Source organism: Garra rufa, chromosome 25 (assembly GCF_049309525.1).
Source record: "Garra rufa chromosome 25, GarRuf1.0, whole genome shotgun sequence".
Classification (NCBI taxonomy): Eukaryota; Metazoa; Chordata; class Actinopteri; order Cypriniformes; family Cyprinidae; genus Garra; species Garra rufa.
In genome coordinates this window covers 3,496,854-3,517,745 of record NC_133385.1, presented here as the reverse complement: position 1 = coordinate 3,517,745, position 20,892 = coordinate 3,496,854, and the positions used below count along the sequence as shown (strand labels likewise).

General features: G+C 22.6%; 1 protein-coding gene across 1 annotated transcript in view; it reads left to right on the top strand.

Annotated features, from left to right (window-relative positions):
- Positions 1-20,892, top strand: part of LOC141301027 (unconventional myosin-IXAb-like) — a 62,258-nt gene that overhangs the window by 11,822 nt on the left and 29,544 nt on the right. Inside the window, exons 5-15 of the mRNA XM_073831281.1 lie at positions 444-585; positions 2,675-2,876; positions 11,293-11,406; positions 11,551-11,632; positions 13,421-13,549; positions 13,628-13,667; positions 13,774-13,896; positions 16,967-17,047; positions 17,125-17,235; positions 18,455-18,577; positions 18,670-18,819. Of these exons, the coding sequence (XP_073687382.1) occupies positions 444-585; positions 2,675-2,876; positions 11,293-11,406; positions 11,551-11,632; positions 13,421-13,549; positions 13,628-13,667; positions 13,774-13,896; positions 16,967-17,047; positions 17,125-17,235; positions 18,455-18,577; positions 18,670-18,819 (1,297 nt within the window). The remainder of the gene's footprint in view (positions 1-443; positions 586-2,674; positions 2,877-11,292; positions 11,407-11,550; positions 11,633-13,420; positions 13,550-13,627; positions 13,668-13,773; positions 13,897-16,966; positions 17,048-17,124; positions 17,236-18,454; positions 18,578-18,669; positions 18,820-20,892) is intronic.

Genomic DNA, 20,892 nt, shown 5'->3' with positions numbered 1-20,892 from the left:
ATAATACTTAATTTAAAGTAAAATAATACTTAAATAAAATAAACATTAACACAAGAAAACTTTTTAAAAACTAATTGCAAACAAATGCATTGTGTTTAACTATTAAATGTATTAAAATTAAATAAAAATGTAAGAAAAATTATATAGACATTAAAAAAAACTACTAGAATTGACAACACAACAAAGCATCTTCAGTACAGGACAATAATTAAATATTATTTGAAATATTATTTGAAATTAATTTATTAAAATTAATTTTTTTTTTAATTATTTATTATTTGAAAAAAAAAATTACAGGTGTGAAAGATTTTGAAAAATTACAGGTGTGTCAGGTTAAAAGTATTCTCTTTTTTTTGCCACACAGAAATGTTAATGTATGTGTAAATCTTAAGCTAGAAGCTGATTGCATTGGTTTTAGTTGTTGATTGTTGGTTGGTTTTCAGTTTTCCGCAGGCGTCTAATCAAACGCTCCTGGATAAGTTTAAGCGGCAGCACGAGGGAAGCGGCTACATCGAGTTTCCTGCCGTCATGGAGCCGGCGTTTATCATCCGACATTACGCCGGCAAGGTCAAATACAGCGTCAAGGTGAGAAACCACGCTTTCTGCTTGTCTTCTGCTTCTGCTTGTGAAGTGAGCATTTGCATATGTTACACACTCAGAGAGTGACCTAATTCTGTGCTGTAATCTGATTGGTTGAATGGGTATCTGGAGCACATGTTTGGCAGAGAGGGTTAAATCTACATGCTTACACACACACACATATGCGCATGCAAAGCTGTTGTCGTCTGTGTTTATTTGTGTGTGTTTGGAGCAGATGTGACCGTTTCAGTGGATTATGAGAACAGCCGCTTCACATCAGCCATCAGGACAGATTACTGCCTTTTATTCTTAGTGTGTTTCATTCAGTGTCATTTGATACTATATGTGACCCTGGACCACAAAACCAGTCTTAAGGTTAAATTTTACAAAACTGAGATATATACATCATATGAAAGCTCAATAAATAAGCTTTCTATTGATATATGATATTGTTAGGATAGGACAATATTTGGCCGAGATACATCTATTTGAAGATCTGGAATCTAAGGGTGCAAAAAATCAAAATACTGAGAAAATCACCTTTAAAGTTGTCCAAATTAAGTTCTTAGCAATGCATATTACTAATCAAAAATTACATTTTGATAGGTTTACAGTAGGAATTTTACAAAAAATCTTCATAGACATGGTCTTTACTTAATTTCCTAATGATTTTTGACATAAAAGAAAAATCAATAATTTTGACCCATACAATGTATTTTTGGCTATTGCTACAAATATACCCCAGCGACTTAAGACTGGTTTTGTGCTCCAGGGTCACATATATGGTTTTTATTATCTTGAATTTGTTTATTTTTATGATTTCTGTTTTTGTTTTAATTTATTTGAAGTTTGTCATTTTAATTTTTTTAATGTCTGTATTATTATTATTATTATTATTATTATTATTATTATTATTATTATTATTATTATTATTATTAGTTTCAGTCTTAACTCTTTTATTAATTCAAATAAAACTAAATAAAAATGTGACGTATTTTATCTTGGCAAATAGCTGAAACCAAAAATGTTTTTAATAGTTTATTTTATTTCAGTAAACATTTTAAATAAATTTAAAATAGTGTTGTTTTTGTATTATTGAGATACAATTGTAGTTTTATTAATGTTTAAAGTGTTTTTTCTGTTTTAATTTTAGTTAAGGTTTTTAGTCATTTAGTTGAGTGTTATTGTCAATTCTAATTAGTTTTTCTTTCAATATTCAATTTTTAATTAGTTATTTTAGTACATTTAATAGTTAAACAGAATGAAATTGGCAACTAGAAAAAGTTTTTTTTTTATATTTTAGTTGTTAACGTCCTTGATTTAGAATTTTACTTAATACTACATTTGTTTTATAATTTAATTATCAGTTTACGATCATTAAGATCTATAGTTTTTATTCATATTTTGAATTTGTTTATTTTTAAATATTCCAATTTAATCATAAATCTCAGTCATTTTGTTGTGCTTTTTGCCATTTTTGTCAGTTTTAGTTTTTAGTAAATCAAATAAAACTGAATAAAAAATGTTTTTAAATTTGATATTTTACTTCAGCAAACATTTTTTTATTTTATTTTTTTATTTGTTTTGTTTTTGAATAGTATTGAGTTTGTATTATTGAGATACAAGTATAGTTTTATTAATGTTTAAAGTATATTTTCAATTTAAATTTTAGTTAAGGTTTTTAGTCATTTTGCTGTGTTATTTTAGGTATCTATATATTTTTTCTTTAATTATAATTCAATTTTAGTTTGTTATTGTAGTACATTTAATAATTGGCTAGCAACTACTAGCAAAACAACATTTTTTATATATATTTTATTTGAGTTGATGTTTTTGAAATAGCTGAAAGTAAAAGTTTTTAACATTTTAATATTTCAGTGAACATTTATTTTATTTTGAGTAATGAAAGTGGTTTTCTGTGGGGTTTTTTTAAATATTGTTTTAATATTTTTGAGAAACAATTATAGTATTATTAGTGTTCTTGTGAATGTTTAAAGTATATTTTCTATTTTAATTTTAGCTATTGTATGCATTGACCTGTATATTGAAAGGCATCAAAAGCTGAAAAGCATTAAATGTAATGTTTTATTGGCAGGATTTCAGGGAGAAGAACACGGATCACATGCGTCCGGATATCGTGGCTCTGCTGAAGAGCAGCCGAAACGCTTTCATCTGCGGCCTGATGGGAATCGATCCGGTGGCCACCTTCCGCTGGGCCGTGATCCGCGCCTATTTCAGAGCCCTCGTCGCCTTCAGAGAGGCTGGGAAACGACACAAGGAGAAGAAGACCACGAGCGGTGAGAAACCTATTAGAAATATTACAATTATAGAAATTTGAGAAGTAGTTAAAATTATTGTAGATAAGAAAAAAATTCTAAATTGAAATAATTTATAATATAAAGACAATAATTTCAGTGTGTAATAAAAAAAAGCTAAAAATAAATAAAACTCATTTAAACACTAGGATTTGTTTATATATACTTTGCTTATTTTTTACGTATTTTAATGCATATTGAAATGTGTGTTAATTTCATATTTTCGTGTGCATTTAATAAGCATTCATAAACGTAACATTTATTGTTTTAATTTTTATATATAATACAGACAATTATGTATTTTTGCTTTTTTAAATGATTATGAATAAATAACATTTCAAATAATTGTAATTTATAGTAAAACGTTTATAATTTAAAACATTTAAAAAATTCAGTGTGAAATGTATCATTTAAAAAAGTAAATTTTTACAAAAACTACATAATTAGCTTTTTTGTGGCAATTCTAACGTCAATTTTATATACAATTATAAACCATGTTTATTTTTATTTTTATGTATAAAACAGACAATTATATATTTTTGCTTTTTTAAATGATTATGAATAAATGACATTTCAAATAATTGTAATTTATAGTAAAACGTTTATAATTTAAAACATTAAAAAAATTCAGTGTGAAATGTAACATTTAAAAGTAAATTTTTACAAAAACTACATAATTAGCTTTTTTGTGGCAATTCTAACGTCAATTTTATATACAATTATAAACCATGTTTATTTTTATTTTTATATATAAAACAGACAATTATATATTTTTGCTTTTTTAAATGATTATGAATAAATGACATTTCAAATAATTGTAATTTATAGTAAAACGTTTATAATTTAAAACATTTAAAAAATTCAGTGTGAAATGTATCATTTAAAAAAGCAAATTTTTACAAAAACTACATAATTAGCTTTTTTGTGGCAATTCTAACGTCAATTTTATATACAATTATAAACCATTTTTATTTTTATATATAAAACAGACAATTATGTATTTTTGCTTTTTAAAATGATTATGACTAAATAACATTTCAAATAATTGTAATTTATAGTAAAACGTTCATAATTTAAAACATTAAAAAAATTCAGTGTGAAATGTAACATTTAAAAAAGTACATTTTTACGAAAACTACATAATTAGCTTTTTTGTGGCAATTCTAACATCAATTTTATATGCATTTAAAAACCATGTTTATTTTTATTTTTATATATAAAACAGACAATTATGTATTTTTGCTTTTTTAAATGATTATGAATAAATAACATTTCAAATAATTGTAATTTATAGTAAAACGTTTATAATTTAAAACATTAAAAAAATTCAGTGTGAAATGTAACATTTAAAAAAGTAAATTTTTACAAAAACTACATAATTAGCTTTTTTGTGGCAATTCTAACGTCAATTTTATATACATTTATAAACCATTTTTATGTATAAAACAGACAATTATATATTTTTGCTTTTTTAAATGATTATGAATAAATAACATTTCAAATAATTGTAATTTATAGTAAAACGTTTATTATTTAAAACAAAAAAATTCAGTGAAATGTAACATTTAAAAAAGTAAATTTTTACAAAAACTACATAATTAGCTTTTTGTGGCAATTCTAACGTCAATTTTATATAAAATTATAAACCATGTTTATTTTTATTTTTATATATAAAACAGACAATTATATATTTTTTGCTTTTTTAAATGATTATGAATAAATAACATTTCAAATAATTGTAATTTATAGTAAAACGTTTATTATTTAAAACAAAAAAATTCAGTGAAATGTAACATTTAAAAAAGTAAATTTTTACAAAAACTACATAATTAGCTTTTTTGTGGCAATTCTAACGTCAATTTTATATACATTTATAAACCATGTTTATTTTTATTTTTATATATAAAACAGACAATTATGTATTTTTGCTTTTTTAAATGATTATGAATAAATAACATTTCAAATAATTGTAATTTATAGTAAAACGTTTATAATTTAAAACATTAAAAAAATTCAGTGTGAAATGTAACATTTAAAAAAGTAAATTTTTACAAAAACTACATAATTAGCTTTTTTGTGGCAATTCTAACGTCAATTTTATATACATTTATAAACCATTTTTATGTATAAAACAGACAATTATATATTTTTGCTTTTTTAAATGATTATGAATAAATGACATTTCAAATAATTGTAATTTATAGTAAAATGTTTATAATTTAAAACATTAAAAAAATTCTGTGTGAAATGTAACATTTAAAAGTAAATTTTTACAAAAACTACATAATTAGCTTTTTGTGGCAATTCTAACGTCAATTTTATATAAAATTATAAACCATGTTTATTTTTATTTTTATATATAAAACAGACAATTATATATTTTTTGCTTTTTTAAATGATTATGAATAAATAACATTTCAAATAATTGTAATTTATAGTAAAACGTTTATAATTTAAAACAAAAAAATTCAGTGAAATATATCATTTAAAAAAGTAAATTTTTACAAAAACTACATAATTAGCTTTTTTGTGGCAATTCTAACATCAATTTTATATACAGTTATAAACCATGTTTATTTTTATTTTTATATATAAAACAGACAATTATGTATTTTTGCTTTTTTAAATGATTATGACTAAATAACATTTCAAATAATTGTAATTTATAGTAAAACGTTTATTATTTAAAACAAAAAAATTCAGTGAAATGTAACATTTAAAAAAGTAAATTTTTACAAAAACTACATAATTAGCTTTTTTGTGGCAATTCTAACGTCAATTTTATATACATTTATAAACCATGTTTATTTTTATTTTTATATATAAAACAGACAATTATGTATTTTTGCTTTTTTAAATGATTATGAATAAATAACATTTCAAATAATTGTAATTTATAGTAAAACGTTTATAATTTAAAACATTAAAAAAATTCAGTGTGAAATGTAACATTTAAAAAAGTAAATTTTTACAAAAACTACATAATTAGCTTTTTTGTGGCAATTCTAACGTCAATTTTATATACAATTATAAACCATGTTTATTTTTATTTTTATGTATAAAACAGACAATTATATATTTTTGCTTTTTTAAATGATTATGAATAAATGACATTTCAAATAATTGTAATTTATAGTAAAACGTTTATAATTTAAAACATTAAAAAAATTCAGTGTGAAATGTAACATTTAAAAAAGTAAATTTTTACAAAAACTACATAATTAGCTTTTTTGTGGCAATTCTAACGTCAATTTTATATACATTTATAAACCATTTTTATGTATAAAACAGACAATTATATATTTTTGCTTTTTTAAATGATTATGAATAAATGACATTTCAAATAATTGTAATTTATAGTAAAATGTTTATAATTTAAAACATTAAAAAAATTCTGTGTGAAATGTAACATTTAAAAGTAAATTTTTACAAAAACTACATAATTAGCTTTTTGTGGCAATTCTAACGTCAATTTTATATAAAATTATAAACCATGTTTATTTTTATTTTTATATATAAAACAGACAATTATATATTTTTTGCTTTTTTAAATGATTATGAATAAATAACATTTCAAATAATTGTAATTTATAGTAAAACGTTTATAATTTAAAACAAAAAAATTCAGTGAAATATATCATTTAAAAAAGTAAATTTTTACAAAAACTACATAATTAGCTTTTTTGTGGCAATTCTAACATCAATTTTATATACAGTTATAAACCATGTTTATTTTTATTTTTATATATAAAACAGACAATTATGTATTTTTGCTTTTTTAAATGATTATGACTAAATAACATTTCAAATAATTGTAATTTATAGTAAAACGTTTATTATTTAAAACAAAAAAATTCAGTGAAATGTAACATTTAAAAAAGTAAATTTTTACAAAAACTACATAATTAGCTTTTTTGTGGCAATTCTAACGTCAATTTTATATACATTTATAAACCATGTTTATTTTTATTTTTATATATAAAACAGACAATTATGTATTTTTGCTTTTTTAAATGATTATGAATAAATAACATTTCAAATAATTGTAATTTATAGTAAAACGTTTATAATTTAAAACATTAAAAAAATTCAGTGTGAAATGTAACATTTAAAAAAGTAAATTTTTACAAAAACTACATAATTAGCTTTTTTGTGGCAATTCTAACGTCAATTTTATATACAATTATAAACCATGTTTATTTTTATTTTTATGTATAAAACAGACAATTATATATTTTTGCTTTTTTAAATGATTATGAATAAATGACATTTCAAATAATTGTAATTTATAGTAAAACGTTTATAATTTAAAACATTAAAAAAATTCAGTGTGAAATGTAACATTTAAAAGTAAATTTTTACAAAAACTACATAATTAGCTTTTTTGTGGCAATTCTAACGTCAATTTTATATACAATTATAAACCATTTTTATTTTTATATATAAAACAGACAATTATGTATTTTTGCTTTTTAAAATGATTATGACTAAATAACATTTCAAATAATTGTAATTTATAGTAAAACGTTCATAATTTAAAACATTAAAAAAATTCAGTGTGAAATGTAACATTTAAAAAAGTACATTTTTACGAAAACTACATAATTAGCTTTTTTGTGGCAATTCTAACATCAATTTTATATGCATTTAAAAACCATGTTTATTTTTATTTTTATATATAAAACAGACAATTATGTATTTTTGCTTTTTTAAATGATTATGAATAAATAACATTTCAAATAATTGTAATTTATAGTAAAACGTTTATAATTTAAAACATTAAAAAAATTCAGTGTGAAATGTAACATTTAAAAAAGTAAATTTTTACAAAAACTACATAATTAGCTTTTTTGTGGCAATTCTAACGTCAATTTTATATACATTTATAAACCATTTTTATGTATAAAACAGACAATTATATATTTTTGCTTTTTTAAATGATTATGAATAAATAACATTTCAAATAATTGTAATTTATAGTAAAACGTTTATTATTTAAAACAAAAAAATTCAGTGAAATGTAACATTTAAAAAAGTAAATTTTTACAAAAACTACATAATTAGCTTTTTTGTGGCAATTCTAACGTCAATTTTATATACATTTATAAACCATGTTTATTTTTATTTTTATATATAAAACAGACAATTATGTATTTTTGCTTTTTTAAATGATTATGAATAAATAACATTTCAAATAATTGTAATTTATAGTAAAACGTTTATAATTTAAAACATTAAAAAAATTCAGTGTGAAATGTAACATTTAAAAAAGTAAATTTTTACAAAAACTACATAATTAGCTTTTTTGTGGCAATTCTAACGTTAATTTTATATACATTTATAAACCATTTTTATGTATAAAACAGACAATTATATATTTTTGCTTTTTTAAATGATTATGAATAAATGACATTTCAAATAATTGTAATTTATAGTAAAATGTTTATAATTTAAAACATTAAAAAAATTCTGTGTGAAATGTAACATTTAAAAGTAAATTTTTACAAAAACTACATAATTAGCTTTTTGTGGCAATTCTAACGTCAATTTTATATAAAATTATAAACCATGTTTATTTTTATTTTTATATATAAAACAGACAATTATATATTTTTTGCTTTTTTAAATGATTATGAATAAATAACATTTCAAATAATTGTAATTTATAGTAAAACGTTTATAATTTAAAACAAAAAAATTCAGTGAAATATATCATTTAAAAAAGTAAATTTTTACAAAAACTACATAATTAGCTTTTTTGTGGCAATTCTAACGTCAATTTTATATACATTTATAAACCATGTTTATTTTTATTTTTATATATAAAACAGACAATTATGTATTTTTGCTTTTTTAAATGATTATGAATAAATAACATTTCAAATAATTGTAATTTATAGTAAAACGTTTATAATTTAAAACATTAAAAAAATTCAGTGTGAAATGTAACATTTAAAAAAGTAAATTTTTACAAAAACTACATAATTAGCTTTTTTGTGGCAATTCTAACGTCAATTTTATATACATTTATAAACCATTTTTATGTATAAAACAGACAATTATATATTTTTGCTTTTTTAAATGATTATGAATAAATGACATTTCAAATAATTGTAATTTATAGTAAAATGTTTATAATTTAAAACATTAAAAAAATTCTGTGTGAAATGTAACATTTAAAAGTAAATTTTTACAAAAACTACATAATTAGCTTTTTGTGGCAATTCTAACGTCAATTTTATATAAAATTATAAACCATGTTTATTTTTATTTTTATATATAAAACAGACAATTATATATTTTTTGCTTTTTTAAATGATTATGAATAAATAACATTTCAAATAATTGTAATTTATAGTAAAACGTTTATAATTTAAAACAAAAAAATTCAGTGAAATATATCATTTAAAAAAGTAAATTTTTACAAAAACTACATAATTAGCTTTTTTGTGGCAATTCTAACATCAATTTTATATACAGTTATAAACCATGTTTATTTTTATTTTTATATATAAAACAGACAATTATGTATTTTTGCTTTTTTAAATGATTATGACTAAATAACATTTCAAATAATTGTAATTTATAGTAAAACGTTTATTATTTAAAACAAAAAAATTCAGTGAAATGTAACATTTAAAAAAGTAAATTTTTACAAAAACTACATAATTAGCTTTTTGTGGCAATTCTAACGTCAATTTTATATAAAATTATAAACCATGTTTATTTTTATTTTTATATATAAAACAGACAATTATATATTTTTTGCTTTTTTAAATGATTATGAATAAATAACATTTCAAATAATTGTAATTTATAGTAAAACGTTTATTATTTAAAACAAAAAAATTCAGTGAAATGTAACATTTAAAAAAGTAAATTTTTACAAAAACTACATAATTAGCTTTTTTGTGGCAATTCTAACGTCAATTTTATATACATTTATAAACCATGTTTATTTTTATTTTTATATATAAAACAGACAATTATGTATTTTTGCTTTTTTAAATGATTATGAATAAATAACATTTCAAATAATTGTAATTTATAGTAAAACGTTTATAATTTAAAACATTAAAAAAATTCAGTGTGAAATGTAACATTTAAAAAAGTAAATTTTTACAAAAACTACATAATTAGCTTTTTTGTGGCAATTCTAACGTCAATTTTATATACATTTATAAACCATTTTTATGTATAAAACAGACAATTATATATTTTTGCTTTTTTAAATGATTATGAATAAATGACATTTCAAATAATTGTAATTTATAGTAAAATGTTTATAATTTAAAACATTAAAAAAATTCTGTGTGAAATGTAACATTTAAAAGTAAATTTTTACAAAAACTACATAATTAGCTTTTTGTGGCAATTCTAACGTCAATTTTATATAAAATTATAAACCATGTTTATTTTTATTTTTATATATAAAACAGACAATTATATATTTTTTGCTTTTTTAAATGATTATGAATAAATAACATTTCAAATAATTGTAATTTATAGTAAAACATTTATAATTTAAAACAAAAAAATTCAGTGAAATGTAACATTTAAAAAAGTAAATTTTTACAAAAACTACATAATTAGCTTTTGTGGCAATTCTAACGTCAATTTTATATACAATTATAAACCATGTTTATTTTTATATATAATACAGACAATTATGTATTTTTGCTTTTTTAAATGATTATGAATAAATAACATTTCAAATAATTGTAATTTATAGTAAAACGTTTATAATTTAAAACATTTAAAAAATTCAGTGTGAAATGTAACATTTAAAAAAGTTAATTTTTACAAAAACTACATAATTAGCTTTTTTGTGGCAATTCTAACATCAATTTTATATACAATTATAAACCATGTTTATTTTTATATATAAAACAGAAAATTGCATATTTTTTGTAATTAAAATGATTATGAATAAATAAATTGTATAGTAACTGTAATTAATTTATAGTAAGATTTATCATTTAAAATGTCAAAAAAAATTGTGAAATGTGACATTTAAAAAAAAAAAACTTTCTAAAAGAAACACCAAAATATACAAACATTTTCATTTTCATGCATATATAAGTAAATATTTTAAAATATAAATAATCACTTGTTTTTTTTTTACTTCAGCCATTTCTTAAGTATATTATGTTGGTTTCTGGAGTTGCATGTGTCTTCAGATGCATTCGTTTATCACATGCGTTTGTGAACATGCTTTGTTGTTTTCTGAAAGTGTTTGTTGTTGCAGAATCACTCGAGCAGCGAGAACAACAACTGCAGAAGACACTAAAACATTCATGAGCGACACATTCACACACGATGCTCATGCTTCACTGCGTTTGCTTACTCACACTCTCTCTCTATGTCTCTCTCTCTATGTCTCTCTCTCTCTCTCTAGGCTCTGATGGTCCAGTTCAGAATCAGAAAAGTGTGGACAGCTTCAGTTTCCTGCATCATCCTGTTCACCAGCGGAGCCTTGAGATCCTGCAGCGATGCAAAGACGACAAATACAGTAAGACGACAAAAATAACACTTCAGCTGGGCCCGTATTTGCTAACCATCTTACGGCTAAAAGTAGCTTATAACTTGCAGATTAAGAAGAAAATCTTTGTTTTTTCTTCTTTTTGTTTTGTCTCTGTTTCTTCTTGAACGTCAGATTCTTGCATCAGCCGGAGGAGCCCACGGACTCCGCTATCAGACCTGCAGGGAACAAACACACTCAGTGAGAAAATAAGCAGGTACTGAAGAAAATACTGTCAACAAACCCTGCAAACATTCATTTGGAGCTCCCCTGAGATTTTCAGTTCATATTTCAGTCATTTACCCATTCATTCACGTTTTCACAGTCACATGGCATGCAGAAAATCAAATAAAACACCAGCATTTGTGATCAAATTGTCAGGTTTACCATAGTTTAAAAACAAAATAGGGTACTGTTGCTGTAATGCACAACTGTGTTGATTTTTATAAAATGTAAAAATACATAAATGTTTAATGATTATTAATGTTATAATTAATAATATAATTAGTATTTTATTTACAATTAATATAAATATATTTAATTTAATATTTATCAAAAACTAAATATTCATTTATTCATTTTTAAATGATTAAAAATTATTTGTTACAATTATTATGAATTATAATAATTTTTTTAATTAAATTATTTAAAAAATAGTTATAAAATACTTTAATTTAAATACTATAAAAATGTATATTAATTTTTGAGATACTATAATATCTCAAATATAAGATATAAGATACAAATGAATAAATTAATATTATTTTTGATAAATACTATACTATATATATATATATATATATATATATATATATATATATATATATATATATATATATATATATATATATAGTATTTATCAAAAATAATATTAATTTATTCATTTGAAAATTACAAATTATATAAATAAAAATACTTAAATTATTTAAATACTATAAAATAAGTATTAATTTTACAAATTTATTTTAATTGTAATTTCACAATACTGACTTATTTTCTCACAATTGCGAGTTTATATCAGGTTTAGGTTAGTATAAAAATACATAAATGTTCAATGATTATTAATTTTATAATAATTAATAATAATATAATTAGTAATTTAATTACAATAAATAGAAATATATTTGTGTTTAGTATTTATCAAAAACAAAATATTAATTTATTCATTTTAAAATATTTTTTAAATTATTTGTTACAATTATTAGAAATTATTACACATTTTAAAATAACAAAATTATTTTTAAATGTTTTTAAATTATAAAATGCTTTCTAATAATTGAAATACTATAAAATAATTGTTAATTTTAAAAATTAATGCTATTATAGCAGTTGAACAAATAACTATGGAAGCCTGTTTCCGCCACTGAATAAAAAAATAAAAAGTAATTGCGTCTTTTTATCTCACAATACTGACTTTCTCGCAATTAAGAGTTTCTATCAGGGTTCGGTTCATTTACCAAAGTTTACCATAGATTAAAAAAACAATATATTTATATTTATAGTTAGTATTTAGTATTTAGCAAAAATAAAATATTAATTCATTCATTTTAAAGTAATTTTTAAATGATTGTTAAAATTATTATAAAGTATAATAATTTTTAAAATAATTAAATTATTTAAAAAAAATTCTAAAATGCTTTAAAATAATTTAAATACTATAAAATAACTTATTAATTTTACGAATTAATTTTAATTTCACAATACTGACTTATTTTCTCGCAATTGCAAGTTTATATCAGGCTTAAGGCTAGTTTACCATAGTTTTAACACAAAATAGGGTAAAGTGACTGTAATGCACAACTGTGTTGATTTTTATAAAATGTAAAAATACATAAATGTCTGATTATTAATGTTATAATAATCAATAATAATATCATTAGTAATTACAATAAATAGAAATGTATTTGTTTAGTATTTATCAAAAACAAAATATTAATTTATATGTTTGTTGAATATACTCTTGTGTTTTCTATACAGCGGCGGTTTGATGTGTTGTTTTTGTAAGTGAATGCATGTTTCCCATCTGTTTCAGGAGGTGTGAGCGCGTCTCCTCGTTCTCGTCTCATGAGGAGGAAGGGATCTTCGTGAACTCGGTGAATAATAAGCTGCTGGAGCGAGCGCAGGGCATCCTGATGTGAGTCTGATCACTAGCCGCACAATTCAACATTTGCTCTGATTTTGACTCGTACTAATTCTGTCTCTGTTTCTGAAGGAGAAACAAAAACTACAAGGCCAAGCCCAGCCTCCCAAAGGTGAATGTCCCACTATCAATTGATTTTAAGACTGATTTTGTATGCTGCATGTGTGTTATTTTTTCTGTCAATAACACACATGCATTTGAATGTGTTTGATCCGCAGCACCTGCTGGATGTGAAGTCGCTGAAGTATCTGAGCTGCCTGACGCTCCACGACCGCATCACTAAATCACTGCTGCATCTGCACAAGAAGAAGAAACCGCCCAGCATCAGCGCACAGTTCAACGTGAGAACAATATTCACATATGTGACCCTGGACCACAAAACCAGTCATAAGGTTAAATTTGACAAAACTGAGATTTATACATCATATGAAAGCTCAATAAATAAGTTTTCTATTGATGTATGGTTTGTTAGGAGAGGACAATAATTGACTGAGATACATCTATTTGAAATCAGAAATCTGAGGATGCAAAAAAATCAAAAAGACTGAGAAAATCACCTTTAAAGTTGTCCAAATTAGGTTCTTAACAATGCATATTACTAATCAAAAATTACATTTTGATATGTTCACAGTAGGAATTTTACAAAAAATCTTCATGGAACATGAACTTTACTTAATTTCTTAATGATTTTTGGCATAAAAGAAAAATCAAAAATTTTGACCCATTCAATGTATTTTTGGCTATTGCTACAAATATACCCCAGCGACTTAAGACTGGTTTTGTGGTCCAGGGTCACATATGAGCTGGAGATGGACTCAGATGTCAGAGAGCTGAAAGACTAGCTTTTGTTTGTGATGAAAGTGTGTCTGAACAAGACAGTCAGGAAAAATATATCAGTTCTATAAAAATATAAACATTTAACGTGTGAAATATTAAAAATATTTATATTTTAGAAATATAGAAATATCGATGCTTTTTGATTACTAAAATTTCATTTAACCATTAAAACAGAAAAATAAGTCAATCAGAAAACAGAATTTTGGGAAAATTGCTTAAAATATATACAATAATTGTTTAAAAATGCGATACAGTTAAAAAAATATTTAATTAAAAACATTCTGTAACAATTTAAAAAAACATGTATACATCTATAAATATAAAAATATGTAATTAAAATATGAAATAATATAGAAAAATTTATTATTAAAAAATATACATTCTTTCATTCTTTTATTTTATGTATATATAAAAATAAACATTTTGTAAAATGTATAAACACACACAAACACACACACACACACACACACATATACACACATATATATATATATATATATATATATATATACACACACACATACACACTTATTTATTTAAAAAAACTTTCATCTATAAATATAAAATTAAAAATATGTATATAATGTAAAAAATATACAAATTCATTATTTAAAAATATATATACACTCTTGAAATGCAAACAATATTTTTTTTCAAAAATGCATGCATTGGCAACGTATAAATTATTTTAGAGTAATAATTTTTTTTAATTAAAAAATTCAATTTTAAAAAATTTTATTATCTTAGAAAATATTTTAAATTTTTAATGTTTGCAATGCTTGTTTTAAAAATTATATACATTTTAAAAATATATAAACTACTTGAAAAATATTTTATACAATGTATGAAACATACAGAGTATAGATTTTTAAAATCTGTATTTAAAAAATGCATTCATTTGAGATATCTACAAGAATTATTTAAAAAAAAATTTAAAAAATGATAAATTTAAAAAAAGAATAAATTATTTAAAAAATAACAAACTTTAAAGATGTACAAAATACATATTATTTTAAAAATAAATCTCTCTTTAAAACATACTATACATTTAATTGGACAATAATTTTAAAAACATAATTAAAAAATTATTATATTAAATAATTATATTTAAAATATATGTTTAAACTTTTGAAATGCAAACATTAAGTGTTTAAAAAATGTATGCATCGGTAAAATATAAATCATTTTAAAATTACACTTTTTTTATCTGTGAAAGTAAATATTATTTTAGAAAATATACAATCTCTTAATGTATGCAATGCTTGTTTTAAAAATGATATACATTTTAAAAATATATAAACTACTTGAAAAATATTTTATACAATGTATGAAACATACAGAGTATAGATTTTTAATTCTGTATTTAAAAAATGCATTCATTTAAGATATCTACAAGAATTATTTAAAAAAATTAATAAAACGTTACATTTTAAAAAATAATAAATTATTTTAAAAATAAAAAACTTTAAAGATGTACAAAATACATATTATTTTAAAAATAAATCTCTCTTTAACACATACTATACATTTAATTGGACAATAATTTTAAAAACATAATTAAAAAATTATTATATTAAATAATTATATTTAAAATATATGTTTAAACTTTTGAAATGCAAACATTAAGTGTTTAAAAAATGTATGCATCGGTAAAATATAAATCATTTTAAAATTACACTTTTTTTATCTGTGAAAGTAAATATTATTTTAGAAAATATACAATCTCTTAATGTATGCAATGCTTGTTTTAAAAATGATATACATTTTAAAAATATATAAACTACTTGAAAAATATTTTATACAATGTATGAAACATACAGAGTATAGATTTTTAATTCTGTATTTAAAAAATGCATTCATTTAAGATATCTACAAGAATTATTTAAAAAAATTAATAAAACGTTACATTTTAAAAAATAATAAAAAACTTTAAAGATGTACAAAATACATATTTTAAAAATAAATCTCTCTTTAACACATACTATACATTTAATTGGACAATAATTTTAAAAACATAATTAAAAAAGTGTAAAATAAGAAGAAATAGAAATTCATTATTTAAAATATATATTTCTACTTTTGAAATGCAAACATTAAGTGTTTAAAAAATGTATGCATCGGTAAAATATAAATCATTTTAAAATTACACAATTTTTTTTATCTGTGAAAGTAAATATTATTTTAGAAAATATACAATCTCTTAATGTATGCAATGCTTGTTTTAAAAATGATATAAATTTTTTTAAATATATAAACTAAAATCTATATGCATTCTTTTGAAATGCGAACAATAATTGACAAAAAATGTATGCATTGGAAAAAAAATTTTTAAATTACACTTTTTTCATATATGAAAAATACAATTAAAAATATTTTAGAAAATAATCTCTTAAAATGTTTGCAATGTAAATTTATTATTTGTTTGATTATTTTAAAATGAAATGTATACAATAATTGTATGTTTAACTTATTATTATTATTATTATTTTAGTGCATAAAATATACAAAATGTACATTTTAGAAAACTGAGTATCATAGGGAGCTGAAATCCTGTGTTGTGTGTGTTTGCTGCAGGTGTCTCTGAATAAGCTGATGGAGACTCTGGGACAGTCAGAGCCGTACTTTGTGAAATGCATCCGCTCCAATGCGGAAAAGGTACAATATGAGTCAAGTTTCTGTTACTGCGTCACTGGATGTAGATGCGTGGTTTGATTTACGTCTTCCTTCTGTAGCTTCCCCTGCGTTTCAACGACGCGCTGGTGTTGAGACAGTTACGCTACACCGGCATGCTGGAGACCGTCAGGATACGGCGCTCCGGATACAGCGTCAAATACAGCTTCCAGGTGACGAAACACCCCTCAGTCATTCCCACAAAACACACAATCCAGCCATGGAAATTATAGTATAGCACAGAAGTTAAATAAATCAAAAGTAGGCCTGTACAGTTGTGAAAGAAATAAAAAATGATGTTGTACAGTAGAATATATTTATATCAATATTTTTATAAAATATTTAAATATAAATGTCAAATATAAAATTCTGAAAAATGTATATAAACATTTATAGGGCCCCTTTGTTGTAAAAAATGTCATTTAAAAATTAAATAGTGAAAGATTCATGATTTTAATGGATTAAAAAAGCTTAAAGAAATGCTTTTGATCACTAAAATTTAATTCAACCATTCAAAAAAGTCAATCAGAAAAAAAAATATATATATATATATATATATATATATATATATATATATATATATATATTTTAAAGGGCCGCCATTATTAAATTTTGTTCAACTTTTAATAAATTGTTGTTCAATCATATGTTTTATGATTTCAATTAATTTGACATGATGTTTGATTACTAAAATTGCTCAAATGTAATGTAACCATTACAAACAGAATCTAGAAAAAATTAATTATCAAGAAAATAATAAAACTTATTTCAAGGGGTTTATTTTTTGTGATTATTTGTAAAAATAAAATAAAATGGAATTTTGGAAAAGATAAAGCAGAATTAGAAAACTAATAAAACTGGTTTAAGGAGTTTATTTTTATTGATTTAAAATTAATTTATACATTTTGACGTGCTTTTAAATTTTATTTTTTATTTTTTAATTAATTTACCCATTAAAATGGAATCTGGAAAAAAACAACAACAACAAATAAGTAAACGGGAAAAAACTGAATCCAGAAATGGATTCAAATGGGAAAAAAAAAAACAGAAACCAAAAAATAAATAAATAAAACAAGGAATGGAAAAAAAAATGGAATACTTTGAAAAGAAAAAAAATAGATTTTCATTTAAATTAGTTAGACATGCTTTTTAAATTAATTTAATAAATTATTTATTTGAAAAAAATAAAATGTAATGGAATTTGTAATAACTTTTCAGAATTAGTTTTTTTAATTAATTATTAAAATTAATAAAAAATCTTAGTTTTTAATTCAAATTAGATAGACATGCTTTTTGATCACTAACATTTAATTTATCCATTAAAACATAAAAATTCAAATGGAAAAGAATCCAGAAAGATTGAAAAGGATCTGGTCTTGTGTGTGTCTTCAGGATTTTGGCCATCATTTCCGTGTGCTGTTACCCGCGGGCTTCAACGCCACTCAGACGGGAATCAGGCATTTCCTGCAGAGCGTCGACCTCGAGCCCAACGGACATCAAGTGGGCAGAAGCACGGTAACGTCAGCTCACACACACACACACACACACACACACACACACACACATACGAGTGTGTCCCGTGATGCTGAGCGCTGTGTGTGTCTCAGGTGTTCCTGCGTGAGCGTCTGCGGCAGTGGCTACAGGAGCAGCTCCATCAGGAGGTCCTGAGGAGGATCGTCTGTCTGCAGAGGAGCTTCAGGACGCAGCAGGAGAGGAGACGCTTCTGCGGACAGAGACGAGCCGCTCGACTCATACAGGTACACTCACAACAGCAGATTCATTTCATGTGAATTTATAGAGTAAAGCAAATTTAAATTATATACTTTTTAAAATAAATATTTTATTTCAAATAATACAACTACATAAAGGGGGGGGAAAAGTATTTTTAAAAATATGTACATCTTTTTTAAATAAGTAAAAAATAATTTTAAAATAATATAAAATTTACAATGCATAAATTTAAAAAAAAATCTAAAATATTTAAAAAGATCTTTTGAAATGTATGCAGAAATGATTTTATTAGCAATTATTGTATATGAATTAAATTATTTAGATGTTATTAAAATATATTATACTACAGGGCCGTTGAATGCTTGGATCTGATTGGCTGACGAACGTTCTAGAGGTGTGCATTATATTCAGGGAAACGCACGGCGAACGTAGTTCCAGGCAGCTTTAGACCGCAGTGCATGTCTATATCACTTCGCCATACGATTTCAGTTATTTCAAAGGTCCTTACAGCCCAAAACAGCAAAATAACTAAAACCCACAATGACACTGGCCAAACTAATAAATACAGTAAACATCCGGATAAAAACGACAGATTATTTCCATGTTTTTTTCCACAATATATTACGTTTTATTATGTACGGAAAACACAAACTATTTCTCTCGCCCTCTCTCACTCACCTCACAGACGCACACACATAACGTTACAGTTTGCACTCGCGTTAGCATTCGCGCTAATGTTGTTAGCGCTGCTCTGACGATGAACAACTTAAAAACGACATGACAGCTCTCACACACGAGGTAACAACGGCGTGGTCTTGAAGAAAATGAACTTAAAGTTTAACTGTTAGTAGAGACGATGCTGCTAGTCACCCTTGAGAGACACAGACGTGAGAGAGGTAAAGTCATACACTTAGTTTTTCTCTCCCTCACTCTTTCCGTCTGTCTGCTTGTCTGTCGGTCTGTCTAAACTTCATTATTAACGGCATTATTTTGCTATTAACAGCCCAAGCGTCGTTACTAGGTCTAAAATGACGTTTTGGAACTAGCAACGAAGCTGTTGAATGAGCTGCGTAAGAAATTAATCCTACTCACAATAGCGTTTTAAGGATAAAAACGGGACGAATGTCTTGAAATATATCATTTGATCGATGCCTTGAGGTGTGGTAACTGTAGTATAAGCGGAATAATTGACTTCGGGCCGTAGAATTCTTAGAAAATAATGCACACCCGAGGTGGTGCTGCGGTCACGACGCGAAGCGGATTTTGTCGGATTTTGTCGTCAATTATTCCTTACTTAACTACATTATTATACTTAGTTTTAATTTATTTCCTGTATTTAATAAATGTATTTGAAAAAGTATATAGATTTAATAATCATATACCATTGTATACAATAAAATGTATTTTTTAAATTGCCTATATATTTTTAAATGCTTCTAAATATTGTTTTTATGTTTTAAATGCATCTAATTTTCGAAAATTCATACTCTTTTTTAAAACAGTGTAGTTAATCATCTACCATTTATACAAAACATTATTTATTTTTAAATGTATTATATATTTTCAAATGCTTCTAAATATTTAAGTTATTTTAGAAAATGTATACTTTAAGCATTAGTGTAATTAATCATGCCACAATTTAAGTTTTAAAATAATTATTTTTAAAAAAAATTATATATTTTAAAGAGGTAAACTTTTATATTATATAAATGTAAAAATCTGGTAAATATATTTGTAATAACTTTTAAATAACTTAATTTATATGCTATACTTTATTTATTTAACTGTAAAAATTATTGCACACATTTCAAAAAGATGTATATCTTTTACAATTTTTCTTTGTTTTTATTATTTTGTTAATTTATTAATGTATTTATTTTAAGTAATACATTTAAGAAATATTCATATTCCATTATATACAATAAAATGTATTTATTTTTAAATTGTTTATCTTTTTAAATGCATCTAAATATTGAAAAAATATTTTAGAAAATTCATAAAAAATTGAAACATTAGTGTACTTAATCATATATTTTAAAAACGAACATTTTCTTATTATAGAAATGTAAAAATATAATAAATTTCTAAATATTTTCTAA